Source organism: Hibiscus syriacus, unplaced genomic scaffold, assembly GCF_006381635.1.
Source record: "Hibiscus syriacus cultivar Baekdansim isolate YM2019G1 unplaced genomic scaffold, ASM638163v2 tig00012635_pilon, whole genome shotgun sequence".
In the NCBI taxonomy this organism is placed as follows: Eukaryota; Viridiplantae; Streptophyta; class Magnoliopsida; order Malvales; family Malvaceae; genus Hibiscus; species Hibiscus syriacus.
The window spans coordinates 97973-122743 of record NW_024062287.1 but is presented as its reverse complement, the minus strand read 5'-3'; the positions used below and the strand labels follow the sequence as shown (position 1 = coordinate 122743).

At 34.3% G+C, this 24771-nt stretch overlaps 1 protein-coding gene across 1 annotated transcript in view; it reads right to left on the bottom strand.

Annotated features, from left to right (window-relative positions):
• Positions 1-24529, bottom strand: part of LOC120205699 (glucosidase 2 subunit beta-like) — a 40336-nt gene extending 15807 nt beyond the window's left edge. The window contains exons 1-11 of the mRNA XM_039205535.1: positions 24349-24529; positions 24122-24235; positions 23819-23854; positions 7287-7347; positions 6707-6940; positions 6210-6391; positions 5774-5905; positions 5551-5683; positions 5329-5430; positions 5161-5218; positions 4990-5058 (exon numbers count right to left, since the gene is read on the bottom strand). Of these exons, the coding sequence (XP_039061466.1) occupies positions 4990-5058; positions 5161-5218; positions 5329-5430; positions 5551-5683; positions 5774-5905; positions 6210-6391; positions 6707-6940; positions 7287-7347; positions 23819-23854; positions 24122-24163 (1049 nt within the window). The 5' untranslated portion in view covers positions 24164-24235; positions 24349-24529. The remainder of the gene's footprint in view (positions 1-4989; positions 5059-5160; positions 5219-5328; positions 5431-5550; positions 5684-5773; positions 5906-6209; positions 6392-6706; positions 6941-7286; positions 7348-23818; positions 23855-24121; positions 24236-24348) is intronic.
• Between the last annotated feature and the right edge of the window lie 242 nt (positions 24530-24771).

The window sequence follows — 24771 nt, the reverse complement described above, 5'->3', positions numbered from 1 at the left end:
CCTGCTCTACCTCAAGTCTGGTGTTGAAATTTTTTCTTTCTAACTCCCATTTTTCTTTTTCAATATTGGATTCTTCCATCTTTTGGCCTCTGACTTCAAGTTCAGCAATCAACTGGTTCATTTCAGATTCAAATCCCTTGAACATGATATTTTTCTCACCTTCAAATTTATTAAAGATGTCATTCTTCATTTCTTCTAAATCTTTGGCTTGATCCCTTTCTCTTTGCATTTCATTCATGATCTCGCGGTGTTCAGCCTTGTGTTTTATAATTCGCTCTCTTCTGTCGACCTCAAAATCTTCCATTTTTTGCTTTCCTTTCTCAAGGCTTTTGAGTAGACGGCTATTCTTTCCTTTCAGATCTTCAACTCGTCTTTTCTCGATGTTCAATTCTCTGGTCATCTGTATTGTTGATTGGCTTGATCCTAATGCTTTCCGGGATTTATATAACTCCTGGTAATTTTTCTGTAATGCTCTGAATTCATCATCAACTTTTTCTTTATCTTTTCTCAACATTGCACATTGTGATGAATGAAAGTCAATGTCAACCCCCAACATAGCTTTATCTTGTCTCATTTGCTCTAATTCTTTCGACCAGCCTTCTCTTTCTGCTTCAAACTCAGCTCTCAGGATTTCAATCTCTGATGGAACCACCTTAATGCGATCTTCCATAGAAATATCCTCATTTTGATCTGGTAGAGGAATATTTTCGTTTTTCCTAACAGATCTCCATTCTTCATAATCAGGAGTTAGCATTTCTTTTGCTGCTTTAGCTCGGATACAAAAAGTTGTTTTCCAAGCTGTAACGGCTTCCATGATATTTCTTTTATAATTTTTGCTGTGGAATGCGAACTCAGATGACTGTAATCCAGCAGTGACAGGTACAAATTGACGACCTTCATATTGTCTTATAACCAAGAGTGGTGCATATCCAATTCCTCCCCATAATCCGAGCAGCATTATCCAATTGTAATCGCCACATTTGTAAAAGAATTCCCTTTGGATTTGCCAAGGGGCTCGCCAAACAACGTCATTGCTTTGCAGATTTCGAAAGGCATTAATCCACATATCTTTCTTAATTTCTTTCGGCCATTCTTGCTCTAGAAATTCTTTTAATGGTGAATAATCCGTATTAAAGCGTCGGTATAAAACCTTTTCTGTCCTCCAGAAATGACTACGGATCCAAACATATAACAACTGAGTACACCCTGAAAATCGTCCACCTCCTAGCTTTCTACAAGCATTTAACGATCTGAAGGTCTCTGCTAGAATTGCAGAAGCAGGATTAATCTTTTTCGGTAGCTTTTCAAACAAATCTACCACTGCAGCTTCAATATATCCCAATACTTTTGGGAAGATGACCATACCATATATACCCAGAGCAAATAAATCGAATCGTACTTTAATATTTGGATGGCTCTGAATAAGTTCTCTAATGTTGGTCCAAGCAATGCCTTCACTTTCGCCTTTTTGTTTTGTACGGGATGCCACCCATTCTTCTCGTACACCGGCAATCTTTGCTAATTTAACTCGAAAGGGTTGAGTTTTAATTGACTTTGAATATATTCGATTCTCCAAAGCCCCTTCGATATGTAGCAAAGTTGTGTACTCTTCAATAGTAGGGACCAAGTCCTCTTTATTGAGAGTGAAGCAATTGTACCCCGGATTCCAGAATTGAACTAGGGCTCTGAGTAATTCATCATCAACTTCGACATAGAGCAAATATGGGATGTCTCCGTAAGTCTGATAAAACTGTAATTTTTTTTTTGAATCCCAACTTTCCCAAATGCTTCGCAAATCTTGCATATCATTTCTTTTTAGCGAAACTGGAGCATAATTGGCCAAGTCAGATACATAATCATCCTGCAGGTTGTCTCCTTCTTGTCTTTGTAAGTCCTCAACCCACTGTCTTACTTCTGAGTTTAGAATTACTTGATTTGAACACTTTTTATCCATAGATGAAGGCTTTCCAATGAGACAATTAACACTAGGATCAATTCCTTTTATCCTGTATGATGCTATGCAAATAGAAAAAATAAAGAACACACAAAAAGAAATGAATTAGTTTATATAATAAAGAAATTTAATAATAACATTTACCTAAATATTTTTATTTAAACATGCTTTTTCTAAATTTAAATAATTTGAATATACATGTAATTTAATCAGTAAAGAAAATAAATAAATTAATAGGAAAGTTAGAATTCATTTCTCCTGTGTGTACACCTATTTTGGACAAAATTTCAGCATGACTTCAGATTGGAAGAATTTCTAGGGTTTTTTATATGCAGGGTTTCAGATCTAAGAATAAAGGTACCCGAATTGTCTTTGTTAGTGCCCCCTTGGGTTGCTAACCCTCAACCCTAGTCCATTACAGACTAAAGTGGATCGAGTTCAATTCGAGGGGATACATTTCTCTATGCCTGACACGGAGAATAAATTCTCACGAAGACATAGAGCATATGAACCCCGAAAGTTACTTGCTAGGTCTGACACGGAGAATAAATTCTCACGAAGACGTCGCTTTCACTCCCACTTAAAAGGGACAACTCAATTATAGAGCTTTATGTTATGCAATGCAAGTGTTGTGTGAGGAGAAATGTTCAAACCTTTGACAGAAAAATAAATAATGAAATAAAATACTTGCAAATAAAATAAAACATATAAATATTATAAAAATAATAAGTAAATATAAAGATTTTGAAAAGAAAGAATTAAAAATTAAATATATGAACTTTTAATTTTTTAATTAATAGAGACAATTTATAATTGATTTTTAAAAGTTTGACCGGTCCCCAGCGGAGTCGCCAAGCTGTCGTAACCGGTTTTCGTCCGGGCACGAATTTTTTTTATTTGGCGGGAAAATTGATGTGAATAAATGGTTTTGAAAATAATTTGGGAGTCGCCATCGGCCTTTTGGGTCAGGTAGGTCGAATACCTAAAAATTATTTTTTAAAAGAGTTTTAAGAAAACATCAATTAAAAAATGAACTGATCTGCGTTTATAACCAAAAAATTCGTTCTTTTTAATAATAAAAAGGGATTCGTGGTCGGTTACGTTTAGGGAAGGATTAGCACCCCTACAACGCCCAAAATTGGTACTTTTTTAATTATAAATTGTCTCTTTTATTAAAATTTAAAAAAATCAAAATATATTTAATTTATAATCCTATTATTTTAAAATTATATAAAAAAATATTTATTTATTTAAAAATATCAGAAAAAGACTTCTAGGTGCCTTAAGACAGCTCTTTTCTTTGATATTAATAAATATTATTTTAAATAATAAATTTTTTATAATATTTAATTTTAAAATACCAGAATAGGACATCCAGTTGTATTAAGACTGTCCTTTTCTTCGATACTGAAAAATAAATATTAAAATAATTTATTTAAAAATAAATTATTATTTTTATATATTTATGACTACATAATAAAAATATTTAAATATATAAACAAGTAAAAATTAAAACAATAAAAATATAACTAAAACGATATATTTTAAAAGCAGTAAAATAAATAAAGACATTTAAAATAAATAACTAAATTATAGTAAAATTGAAATTAAAAACCTAATTCATAATTAATCAAAATTATAGGGATTAAACATGCTATTTTCTTATTTAATAATTTAGTGACTAAAATAAACTTATCTAAAATTCGAATATAAGATTAAAATAAATTAAAAATATAAACTAGGGATTAAAATATTATTTATTAAAATTAAGGGATTAAATCTGTTATTTATCCTAAATATATTATTTTAATATAAAGGACTAAAATAAATGAAATTAAAACTTAGAGATCAAATTAAAAGGATTATAAATTCGATTTAGTGACTAAAATGTAAAGTTTACAAGTTCAGAGGACTGCGGAAAGGATTTAACTATTATTAATTACACGAATAGCCCTCCCCAAAACGGCGTCGTTTGGGAAGGGCTATTTAATGCCCAAACCCGGCTGGCCTTTGGGCCAGCCTTCATTTCTTTTTTTTTTTCTCTCTCAAGCAGAGAGAGAGCCAGAATTCTCTCTGGCCTCTCTCTATATTCCCTCACAGGAGGGAATCCGGCAGCCGTCTGCCGCAGTAAATTCCGACGCCGACCACCGCCTCCGGTGGTCGGAAATTCCCCAAATTCACCTAAAATGTAGATCTATACACCCTAAGACCGAATCCGACCTTTATTTCCCCAAAAAAGACTCCTAATCGGAGTAAATCTATGAAAATACCTTCGGTATTTTCTGTTCTCCGGCGATGTTTAATGCTTCCGGTGATGGTCAAGGTTTCTTTGGTAAGCTTCTCTCCCCTTTTTTTGTTGCTGTGTTGTTGTTGACTGGGATCGTTGGTAGTTTTTGTATCTCTCTCTCTGTTTCTGTCGTTTCCTCGTCTCTGTTATGTTCTCTGTCTTTCCGTTTTCTCTGTCTCTGTTTGCAGATGGGGTGATGGCTTTATAGCCATCACCGGTGCGGCCATTGGACTGGTCCGAAGAGTGGATTTCGGTGAGTCACCGGACTCCCAGTGGTGACTCACCCCATAGCCATGGCGTGGACGGCTGACGTTGGAGCTTCTGGAGCCTTCGGTTGGGACGTGGCAGCGGTGGAGACGGCGAGAGCAGCTGCGGCGGCCGCGTGGCCCTAGGGTATCATACCCTAGGGTTTGCATCTGGAGGCTCTTGGACCGTTGGATCATGCCAGATCCAACGGTGGATGGATGATGGCGGCTAGGGTTTAGGGTTACATATTTAGGTTAAATGGTTGGGTCATTGTAATTGGGCTGGTCGATTGGGCTTGTATATATTTTAATATTTATTTATATATGTATTTAATATATTTAATAATAATAATAATAATAATGATAATAATAATAATAATAATAATAATAATAATAAATCAATATGGGTAAAAAATTAGTATCTTCACAGGTAAATTCCGTATAACACACCTTATGATTGGCACTCATGGAAGCAATTACGGAAAGAAAAAGGAGACACATACCCCAACAGGGTTTCACTGTTGTCACCCTTTTGTGTTGCATCTTTAAATGGACGAACTTTGTAGACATACCTAAAACCAGAAGTGTCCATTGCCCAAAGAAACAACAATGAGAGAGTAAAAATATTATATTACCAAACATTAGCACATGCACAAGGTAAGTTTTATTCTTACTTGTCCTGCTCCGACTCGAAGCAACGGTCATAGAACAAATAGAATTCATTTTCTTTTCCTGGAGTTTAAAAGAATAATTCAACAAAGCGGATAAAAAGTTCTGACACACTTCTTGTACAACTAATACTATATAGCACAAAGTCACCAAAATATATATCTATGGCTTACCAAAATCATGCTTGAACTTTTCTGTCAAACTTGAAATCCTTGAATTTATGTCGGACAACTTCGAAGTGTAGTCATTATATTCCTTCCGAATCTGAGTTGCATCTACAAAAATAAAAAATAATAACAAAAGTAAATACATATAGATGGGACATAATGCACTTTATGTGGTTACAATTTTTTTTATAGAGCAACGAATATTGGAAACCATAAGCTCGTTCTTACCTAGATTAGCAATCGTGGTTGAAAACATGTTCAGGAAACTCTGAGCGGTTTCCTGAATCTTATTTAACCAAGATTGACGACTAGTGTTATCTGCGACAGACTCTTTATATCCATCAACCTGTCCGTCGTTCTCCTGATGCAATTGAATCCTTTCATTGAACCGTAAAGAATTATTATAGAAATGTTCACCATGTGCACTCTCAGCTTTGTCTCCGTTGCTCACCTGGTCATTTTTAGTTTGATCAATCTCCTTGACTTGTTCCCCGGTCTTTTTCCCCGTCCAGCGTGATACAACAAGCTGACCAAGCTCTTCTCTTGACAATCCTTCAGAATTTTTATCTTCATCCTTTTCATTCTGAAACCAATAGGTTCATATGCGGCAATGGACAATATTGTCAAACAAAGTTATTTTCCTACTGTAAATTATGCAGATCATAACATGGGAAGACCCAATTATTTGCCTTAAGTTTCAGCATTTGCTAAGTCTATGTACAATGTCAAAATTTAATTATCAAGATTACATTGTCGTGTTAATAGTATCCGATATTCAATCGACGGTGCAATCTGTAACAAAGTGAAACAGGATAGGAAAATATAACAAATAATTGAAAACGAAAACAAAAGTAGGAGGCATCAAATTGACTTATATAATATTCTACCTGATCTGATGGAGATTCGCCTGATTGCCGCTTTTTTTCAACATCGGATGTTTTCATGGGTTCTATTTGTCTGTCAGCGTTTTCCTCAGGTCCACTCTTTTTGTTTTTAACTTTCTCATTCCGAGCTTCACTCATCTTATTTTCTTCCTCTTCGTGCTCCTGCTCCAACTTCTGAACTAGCTCTTCATGTACAATGTTGGGAATCAAATCAAATAAATAAGAGATATAGCATGGACATAAATCATTTTCCCTAGGAAAACTATACTCTTTCTCTTATAATCGAAACAGATCTTCTTCAAGAAAAATGCACATGTAATACAAAATTCATCCAAGTAAATAAATTTAGGAATTATAAAATACATGTAAGGTAGAAAGTCGAGCAATTTTAGCAATAATCATGAAAATGGTTATTAAATTTGCTGAATTTCAGGAAATATATATAATAAACTTCGAACCTTAAGTATTAAATTAAAAGAACAAACAAATCGGAGTCATACCATCGAGCTGACTAACAAGCTTTCCTACAACTTCTCGTTCCCTTTTCAGCATTGATAATTCTGCTCTGTCTCTAGCAATTGCTCGTTTTGCTTGCTCGATCTCTTGTTTTCGTAAAGTAACACCTTCTTGATACACTTCGACGTTTCTCTTCAAGCTTTCTATGGCTATAGCATCGTTGCATGTATTAGGACATTTCACTTTACCATCATACTCATCACTCCCATCACAACAATTTGCTCTTTTTGTTCATTATAACAAAAAGATCAATACAATAACTACATAACGAAAAAGGTCACTCATAATGCACTTGCACAATGCTATGTTACTCAAACTGGGCGTGAGTTTGGATCCAGATATGCGGCCGGAAAAGGTATGTTCAAGTTTTCCTATGTAGTAATATTTGCAACACATGTCTAGATATACGCATGACACGAATATCGGGAACAGGTACTCCAAGAAAATATAAAGAGCCGTGGCAATGTAAGCATAAGTATGAAAATATACTTTCAGCAAGTTTCTGAAGAGGCAAACAGCGATTTAAATTCAAATGTTTCAGATTGCTGGAGAACAAACACATACCACAAATACCATCATTGACTCTGGAGGAATACAGCAAAGAAGGAGAATGGCCAATATTCTTGTCGTAACTGGTTTTTGCCCGGGCACAAATTTTTTACTCGGCGGGAAAATAATGTGAATAAATGGTTTAAAATAATTTGGGAGTCGTTATCGGCCTTTTGAGCTAGGTAGGTCGAATACCTAAAAATTATCTTTTAAAAGAGTTTTTAAGAAAACATCAGTTAAAAGATAAACTGATCTGCGTATAACCAAAAATTCATTCTTTTTAGAAATAAAAAGGGATTCGTGGTCGGTTACGTTTAGGGAAGGATTAGCACCCCTATAACGCCCAAAATTGGTACTTTATTAATTATAAATTGTCTTTATTATTGGCAAAAAAAATTCAAAGATATATTTAATTCATAATATTATTATTTCAAATTTATAATTTTAAGAAAATATATTAATTTATATAAATAAGATATTTATTTATTTAGAAATATCAGAAAATAGCTTCTAGGTGCTTTAAGACAGCTCCTTTCTTAATATTAAAAAAATAAATAAATATTAATAAAATATTTCTTAAAAATTAATATATATTTTGTAGGATAAAATATCAGAAAACGGACTTCTAGGTGTTTTAAGACAGCCATTTTCTTTAATTAAAATAGAATAAAATAATTTATATAAAAGATTTAAAAATAATAATAAAATAAATAAATATTATTATATATATATATTTATAATAATTATATTTTAAATATATATATATAAAGTTTAAATAATAACTATAATAAATGAAAGTAAAAATAATAAAAACTAATAATTTAAAGTTAATGACTAAATTAGAATATATTAAAATTAAATATCTAATTAGTAAATAATTATTTAATATTATAGTGACTAAATATGTAATATTTAATATTTTTTTATTTAGGGACTGAAATAAAATTATATAAAGTTCGAACATCAAATTGAAAGAAATTAAAACATGTTATTCATGACTAAAATATGAATTATTAAAATCATAATAACTAATTAGGTTGTTTTACATATAATTAAATTAGTGACCAGAATATAAAGAAATTAAAATTCATGCGTCGTATTAGAAAAATCTAAAATTTGATTTAGTGACCAAAATATAAAGTTACAAAGTTATGATGGCTGCGGAAAGGGTTTATCCATGTGTGTAAATTATGCATATACCCTCACCAAAACGGCGTCGTTTTGATGAGGGTATTTATACCCATTTAAGCCCGTTTTGGTGAGGGTATTTATACCCATTTAAGCCGGCCCCAAGGGCCAACTTCCTCATTTCTTCCTTTCTTCTTTTCTCTCAAACAGAGAGAGTTATAAAACTCTCTCTTGCCTCTCTCTAGCTTCCCTCATAGGAGGAGAGCCGGTAATCGGCCGGCAGCCTTGCACCACTGCCAACCTCACCGCGGTCCACTGTCACTGGTGGTCGGAGAATATCAAAATTTCCCCAAACTCTAAATCCGAGTACCCTAAACCCGATTTCATTGTTCTTTCATCCTAAAAAGCTATGGATCTTCCTAGATCTAAGGAAAATAACTTCGGTATTTCTGTTTCTCAAGCGCCGCTTGGGGTTCTCCGGTAAGGTAAGCTCTTCCTTCTCTCTTCTCGGTTTGATTGTTGGTTGTTGTGAGTTGGTCTCTGTTTTTTCTTTTCTCTATTCTTGCTCTCCGTTTTTTTCTTATTTACAGGTGGTGATGGCTTTTATAGCCACCACCGAGGCGCTCATCAGACTGGTCTTAAGAAAGGCCCTTCGGTGAGTCACCAAACTATGTGGTGACTCACCATATAGCTTTGACGTGTGGAGGGGTCGTGGCAACATTGGAGTCTTCGACGAGGGCGGAAGCTGGCCGAGACGTGGAGGCGTGGCAGCATCTTCTGGAAGCTTGGCACTAGATGAGGCACTGCGTGGTAGTTGAAGAGGCAGCTGGAAACGTGGCCCTAGGGTGATGATACCCTAGGGTTTCATCTGGAACCTTTCTTTGGACCGTTGGATCAAAGTCAGATCCAATGGTCATGAGGAGCTGACGGCTACTGGTGATGATACAAACCCTAAATTGGGTTTAGGGTTTAGCTGGGCCATTTGGCTTCTGTTTGGGTTGGGCTTCCAGATCTGGGCCTCCGGGATTTGTAATTGGGTCGTGTAATTTTGGCCTGTTTGTAATAATAATAATATTAATAATAATATTAATAATAATAATAATAATATATAATAAATAATAATATAATAATAATAATAATATAAATAAAACCGGGATAAAAATTTAGTGTCTACAGCTGCCCCTCTTTGCTCATTCTTGTGTTAACAATAATAGAGCAAAGACGAAAAGGCAATCAATTTTTGTTCAATTGACTTCTCCTGATTAAGATGGAAATGTTGAACAAGTTCTCCTCTGGGATTAGTTCTTCTTATTATGAACTTTCCACTGGGGATGACAATTCATCTCATTCTGAGATGTAGTGTAGCAAAAGGTTGAATAAATTATTCTCCTTCTTCAGATGAGTTCTTCTCATTATGAACACTTCTGGAAATGTTGATGTTGATCTATCTCCTTCCGTGATAGAGTCATGAAAAAGGCTGAACAAATTCTTCTCATTATGAACTTCTTCTCCTCTTCAGATGAGTTCTTCTTATTATGAACTCTTCCTGGCAATATTGATCCATCGAATGATGAAATCAAGCAAAAAGTTGAATAAATTCTTCTCATTATGAACTTCTTCTTCTCTTCAGATGAGTTCTTCTTATTATGAACTCTACCTGGTAATGCTGATCAATCGAATGATGAATTCAAGCGAAAGGTTGAATAAGTTCTTCTCATTATGAACTTCTTCTTCCTTGTTCAGATGAGTTCTTATCATTATGAACTCTACCTGGTAATGTTGATCCATCGAATAATGAATTCAAGCGAAAGGTTGAATAAGTTCTTCTCATTATGAACTTCTTCTTCCTTCTTCAGATGAGTTCTTCTCATTATGAACTCTACCTGGTAATGCTGATCCATCGAATGATGAATTCAAGCAAGAGGTTAAACAAGTTCTTCTCATTATGAACTTCTTCTTCCTTCTTCAGATGAGTTCTTCCCATTATGAACTCTTCTGGAAATGCTGATGACCTGAAGGTTTTGAAAACATCAAAAAGCTCCCGAAGGCTTTTTGGAAACATCATGCACTGTAGGACTTACAGATGACCCTAAGGCTTTAAAAACATTAAAAAGCTCCCGAAGGCTTTTTGGAAACATCATGCACTGTAGGACTTACAGATGACCCTAAGGCTTTGAAAACATCAAAAAGCTCCCGAAGGCTTTTTGGAAACATCATGCACTGTAGGACTTACAGATGTGAGAAATAGTTTACTAAGTAAGAAACTATGAAAATCGTTTTCTTACTATTCAACAATTTCATTTTTAGAAAAGATTGAATGAGAAACTATGAAAATCGTTTTCTCATTATTTTTCAAAATAACATGTTGATTGGGTAACATGCCCCAATCTCAAGATAAGGCTGTTGGATTTTTGTGGATTACGTACATCTATTCTTCAGATGTTTGTGTGATTCCTGTATTTGCGGTTTTGAACACCTTCTTCATGTAAGGTATTTTTTACCATGCATCTTCTTGTTCTTCCGAAGATCTGTAAAACTTCATGTTTGAATGCACTCAGATGTATCAATGTAATGCAGTGTCTATTGTGTAAATGATATTCTTATGAATGCATGAATGTTGATGCAATCTTCATTTGACTTCAAAGTGGTGAACTTAGTCTTTCTTCACTTCATCATTTATTACCAGGGTTACCTCTGGATATCAGTGTAGAAACTTATGCTATCAAGCTTGCATTTCTGCAGAATCATCTGATCAACTTGTATCTTTGCGTCTTCTTTGCTTCATGAAAGTCTCAGAAGAAATGTTTCATTTATGGAACTCTTGCTGTAGTCAGAACTATGACTTTGATGCCCCATTTTGTCTTGGATAAAACCAACTTTCTTTGCTTGGACTTGTGTAGAAATCCAATAAAGCTTTCATCTTTGAAAAGAGAATCTTTCATCTTTGAAAAGAGAGTCTATCATCTTTAAAAAGAGAATCTATCATCTTTGAAGATAGAATCTATCATCTTTGAAGAATGTAGATGTAGATATGCCAAATTCAGCATGGAAATGTTTGTTCTCATTTGACTCTTGAAACACATCATAAGGAGAATTTATCCTAATTCCTTTCATGTCTCCACATCTAATCAGATCTCGAACAAGGCAACTTGGACCATATTATGTCGAGATGCTTAACAACAACCTGTCGTTCAATCATAGTTGGCTCCACTAGTTTCTTGTTGTTAAAATTTCAGCTTTCCTTCGATGGAAAGAAAACTTCATTATATCTCACTTCTAATCTTGGGGTTGAAGAAGACAAACTTCATCTTGTATTAATAAAGGAAAACCATATGATAACAACATTGGTTCAGCATCAGAATAACTGGTTCGTAAAACATTTGACAACACATGCATCATCTCATGTGGTTTCTGCTCAGATGTAAAACACTTGACAACACATTCATCCTTTTCTGTGGATTCTGCTCAGATGTTCGTAAAGAATTTGACAACACATTCATCCTTTTCTGTGGCTTCTGATCAGATTTCTCAATCATTGAAGCTCTTTTCCTAGTGTTCAAAGTTTTTGTATGATGTCACAAGATCACTTGAGAACAAAACTCAGTGGGGATACAAGTGAGATGTTGGTATGACCAAAAAGTTGGTCAAATTCACGATATATGCTAGTGTCGAGTTGAATAAAAGATACCAACTGATCTTGATATCATCTCAAGCAAGGGCAAGTGTGATATCGATCACGTTTTCTTCCGAAATGAGCATTGTAGAAAGTAAAAACACTTCAACTATAGGATCCATGTACAGAAAGATATCCGTGGAATTCTTGTTGCTGGGGATGAAACGCACATGATAAAACCCAAAATAGATAAAAATTCAGTTCAGCCTGGCTGGCAATGATAACCCCAGTAACAGCGAGAATAACAGTAATATAAGTGAGTCGAGTCTCCCTTTCCAATGTCATCGATTAAGCGAAAACTATTGTGAAAAACAGCTTCGTAATCCCAACAGTATGGTTGAAACTAACTGCCCGGAATCTCAAAGAAATATTTCTAATCATCACCGACACACAGAATGCAAAATTCAAGGCTGAGATCTTGAGAAACTGAACCCTGGATCGAGTAGTCTGCCTGGGGACCATCTTTATCCATGCAATCATGATGTAGTTTATCAAAGAACACACTGTCATGTGACACATGGTTTAAGAAGATTGGGTATTTGAAACCAAACTTGCTGAGTAGATATTTGTTCAACAACATGATCATAATATAACTGCCTGATGAACGAAGCAATTATGTATAGTCAGCTCGACTATCACTGTTTCACCATTTTCATTCTTCATACATTTCTGTCTCATTGGAAATATTTGTTCAAAGCAATAATCTTGACACAGGATGAAATGGGCCTTCAACATGCCCCAGCATTTGCTAATATGAACGTTCAAAATACCTCAACATTCCTGATTCTGATTGAAATGGGCTTTTCAGCATGTCCTAACATTTGTTTCTTGTTAATCTGAGCCTTCAAAATACCCCACATGGATCTGTCTGAAGGAACCTTTAAAATGCCCCAATACTTGCTGATACAGATACTAAAAGTGTGCTCAACATTACTTCTTGTTGAGATGAGCCTTCAAAAATACCCAAATATTCATACTGACGTGAGCCTTCAAAATGCCCCAATATTCTATTTCTGGTTGAAATGGGCCCTCAAGATGTCCCTCTAAATCTGTCTGAATTGGGCTTTCGAGATGCCTCAATATTCTGCTTCTGATTCACTCTCAATGTATGTTTGACTGGAATATCATGATCCTCATAAAGTCCAATTTTGACAAGGGACTGTTATGGGTACTTGTGGCTTTATTCGTGCCCCAAATCTGTTTATCTTGAATACTCTCATTCTGGTGTCACTGAACAGTAGTGTTGTCAAGTAACTGGAGGAATTCTCTTCTTGTTGTCACAGAATTAAGAAGTACTCAATCATTCTGACAGAAACGTCTGAGATATGTGTCTTCTGAATGAGGTGGTCATTTTCTGGATCTGGAGGGATTTAGTCGGACAGAGCGGTATAAATCGCTTGGTAATCCATTACAGGCTGACACAATGGCTTATCATCTTTCATTGAAGGCTATCTCTGAAATATACTTTTAAGTGGTAGAGAAGCCAATTTTGGTGAACAGTAATCTGATGTAATAGCAAGACTACATATACAGTGGTACAGGCTCATCAAAAATCCATACCCATGCACATGTTAATTCTGATAATAACTCATCTGATTATGAAGCGGTTATTCAGGATGATTTCACATATATTGATAGTTCTTTCTGATACCGAGAAAATCCTGAATTCTGATTCTGATGAGGAGAATAAATTGTTATACTTGACAAAAACATGATATTCAGAGGCTGAGGCTTCAATAGCCATAGAGACATGTGGTCTGAATTCATCAATTACAGAGTTGACAGATTTCATATATGCTGCTCAAATGGCTAAGGCTGCTGACGCACTTCTTCTGGTAGAAGATAGGAAGCCATTATGCAATGATCCCAATTACAGGAAAAGGTGAAACTCAGTCAATGATTTGTGGAAAATAAAGTAGATGAAGCTTGGAAAGAAGCTTCCTAATGAAGACGATCATGCAGTTCATCTTCCAAATCCAATGATTGGTTTTGGGGTTCTTACTAAAACAGATCAGATAACTTAAAAAACACTTCCAGAAGATGCTATTGGGCCTCATTATTTCTACTACGAGAAAGTGGCACTTGCTCCAGTTGGTACTTGGACCGAAATGTCACGGTACTTATACGATGTAGAGCCAGAATTTGTAGATTCGAAGTATTTTTTTGTTGTTGCACGGCAAAAAGGCTATATTCATAATCTGCTAATTGATAACAGATTTTCTATTGTTCTGTTTTCTTCACGCACCATACATGATGTTTTTCTATCGTCAAAGAAAATGGTGGCCTTCTTGGGATCCAAGAACAAAATTGAACTGTTTACAAACATGTACAGGAAGTGTCAAATTGACAGAGATGATCTGTAAGGCTCTTGAAGCTTATGACGATGAGCCATCTTTGAGTTTCCAAAAGTATGTTCTTGATGAGTGCCGAAAATGGAATCTGGTATGGGTTAGAAGAAATAAAGTTGTTCCACTTGAACCTTATGAGGTAGAAATGCTTCTAGGTTTCCCTAAAAACCATACATGAGGAGCTACTAGAGACATGTTCTCCGGTGATATCAATGTCTTGTCTCTTTTTCCTGGGATTAGTGATGCAGAGGTTGCCTTTTACTGTCTTGGCATAACTTTGAAACAGATGTGCAAGAATTGAATGATGATCGGTTTGAGCAATTGATGAGTAGATTTGTCGAATTCGACCTTGTTGTCGGTGGCATCTAGCGTAACAACCTTACTGGAAGAAATAAACATCATTAGGATGAACTAGAAGATTTTTGTTGGTGTATTTTCTTGCAATGATTGCTACGACAACTGTCTCTTCTGCTGCTCCAATATATCCTACTCTTTTCGAATCATGGAACGGTTTAGTTGACAGTAAAACTGGTCATCTTCAACTTTTGGAATCCTGTAACCAATGTTACCCTATATAAAAGGCCTATAAGGGTAGATTCTATTCCAATGTCTTATTCTGTGCCATAAGTCCTCAAATTCAAATTCAGTAATCTTTTGAAGGACATAATGGATATCATCTTGACAAAGAAAATGATCGACATAGAAGAAGTAGCAATGATGTATCAAGACTTGAGCCAGCATCACGGTATAACCAGAGTGCAGGTAGTGACTTGTTCATGGCTCTATGATGTAATCTTCTTGAGAACATGAATTGATGGTTGGGGAAAATAATATGTATGGTGATGCTTATCGCCCTCAGCATGAGATAAACGATAATCTTTCTTGATGAGCTGCTAATAATGTCATAGGAGAGTGTCACAAGTTCAATTTTCCAGACTTTCTGGCTTCTTGGACCACTTGCCTTCAAAAATGTGAAGTGCTTCATTATTCTGGCCTCGTTCATTTTTTTTCTACAACAGAGGTAGAATAAGCAACAATTGCTTCAAGGACCTTCCTCATTTGAGACTGTCCTATTTGAAAATGTTTTTTCTCATTTCTTTATCGAATAATGAAAGAATTTTGCAAAGTAATGCACTTCTCAAGTTCACAATAGAATCAAATCATAAACAATGAGTTTAATGAATATCAAATAAATCAACTACACTTTTAAATCATTCAAAAATCATAGTCCTATAGCAAGTGTCAAAAATATTGACTGATTTAAGGTGTAGGTGAATTCTGGTAAAGTAGGTTCTTTCAAGTTAGTTCAGTATGTCGCTTCGGGCTTCATCTAACTTGAAGAAATGGTTGTTATGCTCATCTTGGAGAGATACTTCTTTATTCCAAAATCTCAGGAACGTCTTTTGGGATGTGTGGTGCTTCACTTAAGAGCTTAAGATCATCTCTTATGTCGTTTGTTGCACCATTCAATATTCGAGCCGCCTTTTTAGGTTTTCAACTCGAATCCTCCTTTGGTTTCAAGAAGTTATTTAAAAATTTACATCTTGAACCCCCTTTATCATTTTTCATATTATGCATTAAAGATTTTAAAAACCAATTTTTGCAAATAAAAATCAATCTTGAGAGGCGGAATGAAATCTGAAGATATTCTCTTTCACTTAGAAATCCATGTATGATTAAAATGGACTACGAAAGAAAGGGATAAAAAGGCTCAAATAAGTGTTTAAAGGTAATCAAACCAAGGATCAATTCATTCTGATGCCTTCACCTTGCCTTGCTTAACTTGGATCTGCTTTGTTGGGGATTTTTCCATCATTTGAATCCCTCTAGACTGCCAAATTTTGGATTCATTTCCATTTTCTCATATCTCCAGCATTTCTTGCTCTTCTTGTTTGTACTTGATTAACCTTGTAACTTGAGGCTCAATAAGTCACCCATCTTGATTCAATTTTTTTTTTTTTTTTTTTTTTTTTTTTCTTTTTTCTTTTTTTTTTTCTTTTTCTTTTTTCTTTTTTCTTTTTTCTTTTTTCTTTTTTCTTTTTTCTTTTTTCTTTTTTCTTTTTTCTTTTTTCTTTTTTCTTTTTTCTTTTTTCTTTTTTCTTTTTTCTTTTTCTTTTTTTTCTTTTTTCCTTTTCCTTTTTTCCTTTTTTCCTTTTCCTTTTTTCCTTTTTTTTATGAGTATAGGACTTCAATTGCTTTGAGCACCTCCTTTTCCTCTTGCATTTCAAAAAGTCTTTCGTTATTCTTGACTGGATTGATCTTCAAACACTTGACATACCTTGTAGTTTAAAACTTTTTTGATATGGAAACTTGTCTTCGTAATAAAAATGTATTGACAATCTTTATTCTTGTGAGCAAATATCCTTCACTTTACCCCCCATGTGGAGGGTGATCCTTGGTTAGGGTTGAATTAGAAGAAAAATCATTCAGGCTCAAATGGGGACAACAAATGATATATATATATATATATATATATATATAAAGGATAAATGAAACAATGTCGTTCATCATCTCATACACAGAAACCTTTGTAAAAATGTAATTAATGCATGATATATTTATTTCAATCAATCACTTTTTCCTTCTTCTTTGAGTATGCCCCAATCACTCGAAATCATCTTCAATAAGTTGATTCATGATGCCTCATATCGTCTCTTCTTGAAGGAAGATTCCCGGATAATTGAAAGTTTGGTTCTTTTGAGGTGTTTTGGTTTATGATGGTTTTGTGTTTGGAAGTATAAATGTGTGACTTTTAAAGTCATGTATATGGTGGAAGGTAACATAATGAATCGATTAACTCTACCCGAAAAGGTAAACATCTGGAGTAGGTGTCTCAAGAACAGGTAGATACATTCTTCAGAGTCTCAAATAAATGTACGATCAAAATTTGGTTTTAGTAAGGATCAAGTAATTGGCATTGGATGGAAGGTATAATTTTATCACTTGCCAAAGATATATAATTCTTGAAAAATTAAAAGAATATTTAATATACTTGATACTCAATAATCTCAAGATTAAAAATTGATTCCTTGCTCATAACCATAATAGCAACACACATTTATTTATTGCACAAAAGGTGGAGAAAGGAACAAAAAAACAAGTTCAAACAAGATGCTGAAAATAGAAAGTACTACAGTGGTAGATAACACTTCCACTTGTTTATGCATCATGCCTCATTATTCCTATAATGTTGGGTATGTAATAGGATCAGGGTTCTTTTCTTCATTTGCCCCCCATTTCTTGATCATTTCTTGTGTCAAAACCCCTTTGTCAACAAGCATCTCAATTTCTTTTAACAGTGGCCTACAATTGCCTGTAGAATGCCCCTTTACCCCCAAGTGAAAATTACAAACACTATCTTGATCATAGCTATGAGCAGAAGGGTTTTATGTCACTTTAGTTGGTCTTGGTATGATGTATTGACATTTAACCAAATGAGGATACAAGTCTGAAATAGAAGTTTGGAACACTTCCAAAGTTTTTCTTGATCGCATGACTTTCTTTGGTCGATCCGAACAGTTACTTGCTCTTTTTCTTTTGCAATTGCGAGGACTCTAGATGCGACACTCATTCACATGATCAGCTTTTGCTTTTTGATCCGTCGGGCTCCTGGATGTGACTTTTGAGTTTTCTTCATTGATTACATTCTCAATTAAATCTCCACTTGTCACAAGATTCTCGAATTCCTTTTTCGGATTTGCCAGCATTAACTCGAAGAAAGGCGCTGGAAGGGAATCATAAAACATACGTGATATTTCTTCTTTTAATATGGGAGGTTGAACTTGTGCTGCCACTCCTCTCCATCTTAAGGCATGTTCTTAAAATCTTTCATTGGTTTTCTTCTTTACTCTTCGAAGATCCATACGTGTTGGAGCTAAGCCTTTAACATACAGATATTGTCCCAAAAATGCATCAGCTAAATCAACCCATCTCTTGATCTGTTTTTGGGTCAACTGATTATACCAGACTACTGTTGGGCCAACAAGGCTATCATGGAAAGAGTGAATTAACAGATCATCAGAACTTAAATATCCTTCCATTTTTATACAAAACATTCTCAAATGGATTAAGGGACAACTGGTGCCATCATATTTTTCAAAATTTGGCATTTTGAAATCATGGGGAATAACCAAGTGTGGAACCAAGCTGAGTTCTCTTGCTTCTAGTTCTTTGTGGGAAGTATCAATACATTTCATATTTCTGATTGCTTCATACATCCTCTTGAATCTTTCCTCATATTGTAAATAATGAACAAGGTTATTCTTTGGGTTCAATTGGGATGGCCCAGAGGGTTTTACCATTTTTGACTCTTCAATCTGACAGCATGGTTGTTCTTTATCAATTATATCTTCTTTATCAGATGCCACACACTGAATAATTTGATTTGAACCATCTGGTACTGAATCTGATGTTTCTTTCCTTATATCTTGAGGTAACCCTGTCAATTATTCTGGCCATTGATCTTGTAGTCCCTCATAAGATTGCTCCATTGTTTTCATGATGATGGTAAAGTAATATGAATGAATGATCTTGGTTTTACTTCAAAAAACCTTTCATGAATTATTTATATGTTTTTATAATTAATGTATATAACAATAATAAATGTAATGTAAATGCAAAAATGTATAAATGTAAAAATAAGAATACAAACTGTGCAATGTAAAAGCATACATAAAAGTATGAATACAAAATGAAAATGCAAAGATGTGAAATGCAAATGCATGTATGAAAAGGTGTTACTCAAGAGTGATCATCTTAGAACAGATATCATTGAACACAAAAGTTTCGGTACATCAAACAAAACTTTTTACATGTAGGGGACAACTTTCACTCCTAACTTCTCTATTTCCCTTAAAAGCCAAACTAACTTCCACTCATACTCAGATGTGGAATTGTCCATCTGCTTTAATTCTCTCGTGAAGCCAGCTAAGTCCACCAGCTTATGAGCCACATTGTTTGCTTGAGCAGCAGCTTCCTTTACGATATTGTCTTTTTCCTTCATCATTTGTGTCAACTCTTGAAGTTGTAAACAATGTTGTTCATTTTTCCTTGTGAGAGATTCTTTATGTTCAAGAAGTTCTCGTACAAGATCTCCATAATCATATAAACATTTCTTCAATGTTTTGTTCTTGGCCATAGTGGCTTTTAATTCAGTATCGATCTCAAGCTGATGAATCTGATATGATGCTTCCATGTTGGTCATAGCACTATTCAACCTTTGATTGTCGACTTGATATTTTCTCGATTCCATGACAGTTGTATTGCATCTTTCTTCTGTAACTCGTGAATTATGATAAAACTTCTTGGATCGACCTTCATATATATTACAGTTCTTTTTCAGTTTGGTGACCCCTGTTATCCACTCTTCTGGGGAGTTTCCTATATCAGCATTTTGAAAGGCTTGACTGACCTTCTGGAAATCTTCCTGTATGCTTTCCATTTTGGTGCTCAATTTATCGTTTTGATCATTCAAATGACATATTTGAGTTTCGAACCTCAGCAAATCTTCTTCCTTCTGGACGTCCCTACTGATGTTATTACCTTTGAAGACTTTTGGTATTAATCTAACAGGACCTTCGGTTACAAACTAGGTCGATCATTTACCATAAATTGTAAGGTTCCATGATCCAAAAGACTTTGGACTCGACGTTTGAAGGCAAGACAATTCTCAATGGTATGCCCTTGAGCTCCGGCATGATATTCACAATGAATGTTGATGTCATACCAATTCGGATACGGAGGTTGGAACGGTTTTATATAATATGGATCCACTTCTCGTGCTTCAAGTAGCTTCTCATACAACTCTTTATATGATATGGGGATAGTATCAAGATGACAACCACCTTTTATCTTGGATTAAACCTAATTTTTAGATACTGGGAGCATACTAAACTTCGATGATTTCTTCTCTTCTCTAGGAGCTTTTACAGTTGTCATCATTTTCTGGGTATCTCTAGACGATTTGTGAATATAAATGATGATTGTCTGTAACTTCTCCAATTGATTAGGACCAGAAGTCCCTTGCATATCTGAAATTGCAAGATTATGTTTATTGATCTCTATATCTTTTTGTGCAGGAATCTCTTTTCCTTTGGTCAAAACAGATATTATTTCCATCATCTTGGACATCTGCTCTCTTATTTGTCGTATCTCCTTCTGCTCTTCAATGGGCATACAATCTTTGGGTGCATAGCTCTCTTCTATCCTCGGAGTTCCCTCGGGATGCCATTCCTTGACCAAGTCATATTTCGTTCGATCATAAAACTTTTTGTCCATTTATGATTTCTTTCCAATTTGATGAACAGTCTTTCAAGTCAACACCTTTTGGTTATGCCATGATCATGCAATGCAGACGAAAGAAATCAATATAAACAAGTTAGAGCAAAACAAAATGTATGAAAAATAAATTGGTTAGTACCAAGAAAGATTCTATCTATCAAGGTATATAATGTATCCTAACCTCATGCTTTTTAGTTCCATGCTTTGTTTGGAAAAATAAACCTAACCGCATGATTTCTAGTTCGCATGCATTTATTCAGAGATAAAAATAATAAATTAAAAGCTAAAGCTTATTTCTCCTTTGTGTACACCTATGGATAGAGTTTCAGTACTTCTTAGATCAGGTGAAGTGCTAGGGTTTATTATATGCAGGGTTTCAGTTCTAGGAGTAAAGGTACCCGAATTGTCCTTGTTAGTGCCCCCTTGGGTTGCTAACCCTCTATCCTAGTCCATCAAGACTAAAGTGGATCGAGTTCAATTCGAGGGGATACACTTCTCTATGCCTGACACGGAGAATAAATTCTCACGAAGACATAGAGCATATGAATCCTGAAAGCTACTTTCTAGGTCTGACACGGAGAATAAATTCTCACGAAGACGTCGCTTTCACTCACACTTAAAAGGGACAAATCTCAGTTATAGAGATTATGTTTATGCAATGCAAGTGTTGTGTGTGAGGAGAAAAGTTCAAACCTCTGACAGAAACTTAAATAATGAAATAAAATACTTGAAAATAAAATGAAATATTAATAAAATAATATATATATATATATTATGAAAATAATAAATATATATATAAATTTCGAAAAGAAAGAATTAAAAATTAAATATATGAATTTTTAATTTCTAATTAATAGAGACAATTTATAATTGATTTTGAAGCTTGACCAGATTGTATCCCCAGCAGAGTCGCCAAGCTGTCGTAACCGGTTTTTGCCCGGGCACAAATTTTTTACTCGGCGGGAAAATAATGTGAATAAATGGTTTAAAATAATTTGGGAGTCGCCATCGGCCTTTTGAGTCAGGTAGGTCGAATACCTAAAAATTATCTTTTAAAAGAGTTTTTAAGAAAACATCAGTTAAAAGATAAACTGATCTGCGTATAACCAAAAATTCATTCTTTTTAGAAATAAAAAGGGATTTGTGGTCGGTTACGTTTAGGGAAGGATTAGCACCCCTATAACGCCTAAAATTGGTACTTTATTAATTATAAATTATCTCTATTATTGGCAAAAAAAATTCAAAGATATATTTAATTCATAATATTATTATTTCAAATTTATAATTTTAAGAAAATATATTAATTTATATAAATAAGATATTTATTTATTTAGAAATATCATAAAAGAGCTTCTAGGTGCTTTAAGACAGTTCCTTTCTTAATATTAAAAAAATAAATAAATATTAATAAAATATTTCTTAAAAATTAATATATATTTTGTAGGATAAAATATCAGAAAACGGACTTCTAGGTGTTTTAAGACAACCCTTTTCTTTAATTAAAATAGAATAAAATAATTTATATAAAAGATTTAAAAATAATAATAAAATAAATAAATATTATTTATATATATATATATATATATTTATAATAATAATATTTTAAAATATATATATATAAAGTTTAAATAATAACTATAATAAATGAAAGTAAAAATAATAAAAACTAATAATTTAAAGTTAATGACTAAATTAGAATATATTAAAATTAAATATCTAATTAGTAAATAATTATTTAATATTATAGTGACTAAATATGTAATATTTAATATTTTTTTATTTAGGGACTGAAATAAAATTATATAAAGTTCGAACATCAAATTGAAAGAAATTAAAACATGTTATTCATGACTAAAATATAAATTATTAAAATCATAATAACTAATTAGGTTGTTTTACATATAATTAAATTAGTGACCAGAATATAAAGAAAATAAAATTCATGCGCCGTATTAGAAAAATCTAAAATTTGATTTAGTGACCAAAATATAAAGTTACAAAGTTATGATGGCTGCGGAAAGGGTTTGTCCATGTGTGTAAATTACGTATATACCCTTACCAAAACGGCGTCGTTTTGATGAGGGTATTTATACCCATTTAAGCCGGCCCCAAGGGCCAACTTCCTCATTTCTTCCTTTCTTCTTTTCTCTCTAACAGAGAGAGTTATAAAACTCTCTCTCGCCTCTCTCTAGCTTCCCTCATCGGAGGGGAGTCGGTAATCGGTCGGCAGCCTTGCACCACCGCCAATCTCACCGCCGGCCACTATCACTGGTGGCCGGAGAATACCAAAATTTCCCCAAACTCTAAATTCGAGTACCCTAAACCCGATTTCACCCTTCTTTCATCCTAAAAAGCTATGGATCTTCCTAGATCTAAGGAAAATACCTTCGGTATTTCTGTTTCTCAAGCGCCGCTTGGGGTTCTTCGATAAGGTAAGCTCTTCCTTCTCTCTTCTCGGTTTGATTGTTGGTTGTTGTGAGTTGGTCTCTGTTTTTCTTTTCTCTATTCTTGCTCTCCGTTTTTTTCTTGTTTATAGGTGGTGATGGCTTTTATAGCCACCACCGAGGCTCTCATCAGACTGGTCTCAAGAAAGGCCCTTCGGTGAGTCACCAAACTATATGGTGACTCACCATATAGCTTTGACGTGTAGAGGGGTCGTGGCAGCAGTGGAGTCTTCGACGAGGGCGGCAGCTGGCCGAGACGTGGAGGCGTGGCAGCATCTTCTGGAAGCTTGGCAGCAGAGGAGGCGCCGCGTGGTAGTTGAAGAGGCGGCTGGAAACGTGGCCCTAGGGTGATGATACCCTAGGGTTTCATCTGGAACCTTTCTGTGGACCGTTGGATCAAAGTCAGATCCAACGGTCATGAGGAGCTTACAGCTGCTGGTGATGATATAAACCCTAAATTGGGTTTAGGGTTTAGCTGGGCCAGTTGGCTTCTGTTTAGGTTGGGCTTCCAGATGTGGGCATCCGGGATTTGTAATTGGGTCGTGTAATCTGGGTCTGTTTGTAATAATAATAATATTAATAATAATATTAATAATAAAATATATAATAAATAATAATATAATAATATAAATTATATAAATAAAACCGGGACAAAATTTAGTGTCTACAATTCTTACAATAAAACTTTTCCTCCTGGACAAGCTGATGTTCCTGAAACAAACATTTTAAGAAATTATAAAGAAATTTAAGAAACAACATAACAGAGGAAAAAACTAGTAACTTATAAATAAATAAATAAATAAGACATCCAAATTCCTTATCAACATGGCCCATTATTACTAGAAATAAATCAAAACAGAAAAAAGGAGAGGCTAAAATAATAAAAGAGCCCTGATTTCTCTACTTAAGCAAGCCCTTTATACCAAAAACAATAGGAAAAAAATGCAAATCAAGCAATCAAGAGACAGAATGTGGGACCTGGCTCATCAGTGCCGTCTGGGCAGTCACAGAAATCATCATTGAGTTGGGTTTTGGTGAACTTCTCTGATCCGTTCTTACGCACTATAATATCTCGTTTGAAGTATTCTTCATCTGTTTCTATTTTTTTCATTGAAAAAACAAAGAGCCCAGTTTCAATTATAAACATATATAAGCCAGAAAGGGTGAATGTTCGGCAAACAAAACTTTGAGAAAAGAGTGTATACCTTGAGGAGGAATTCCAAGGAAGGAATTGGAAGGAAGAGAAGAAGATGATTCATGGGATGAAACTATTAAGGAGAAGAAGAGTAAAGAAAGATTGATCAAAGAAAGGGTGACTTTCATTTTCGGAGGATTGGATTAAAGATTAAATTTTGTTAATGCATGGAAAAAAATATTCTCTATTTAACGTGAAAGTTTTTCATTTTCAGTTGATCTTGAATAAAGAAAATAAGGAAATAAGCAGGCGCTGAAGACTTCAACCGTTCAACGGAGCATTTGGACACTACTTGCTAGTTAGTGTATCTATCAATTTTATAATGCAATTTTAAATTAATTACAAAAATATTAATTTTTTTATTTCAACTATAATATTAAATAGTTAGTCCATTAATAATATGGTGATATTTGTTAACTAGAAATAAATAATT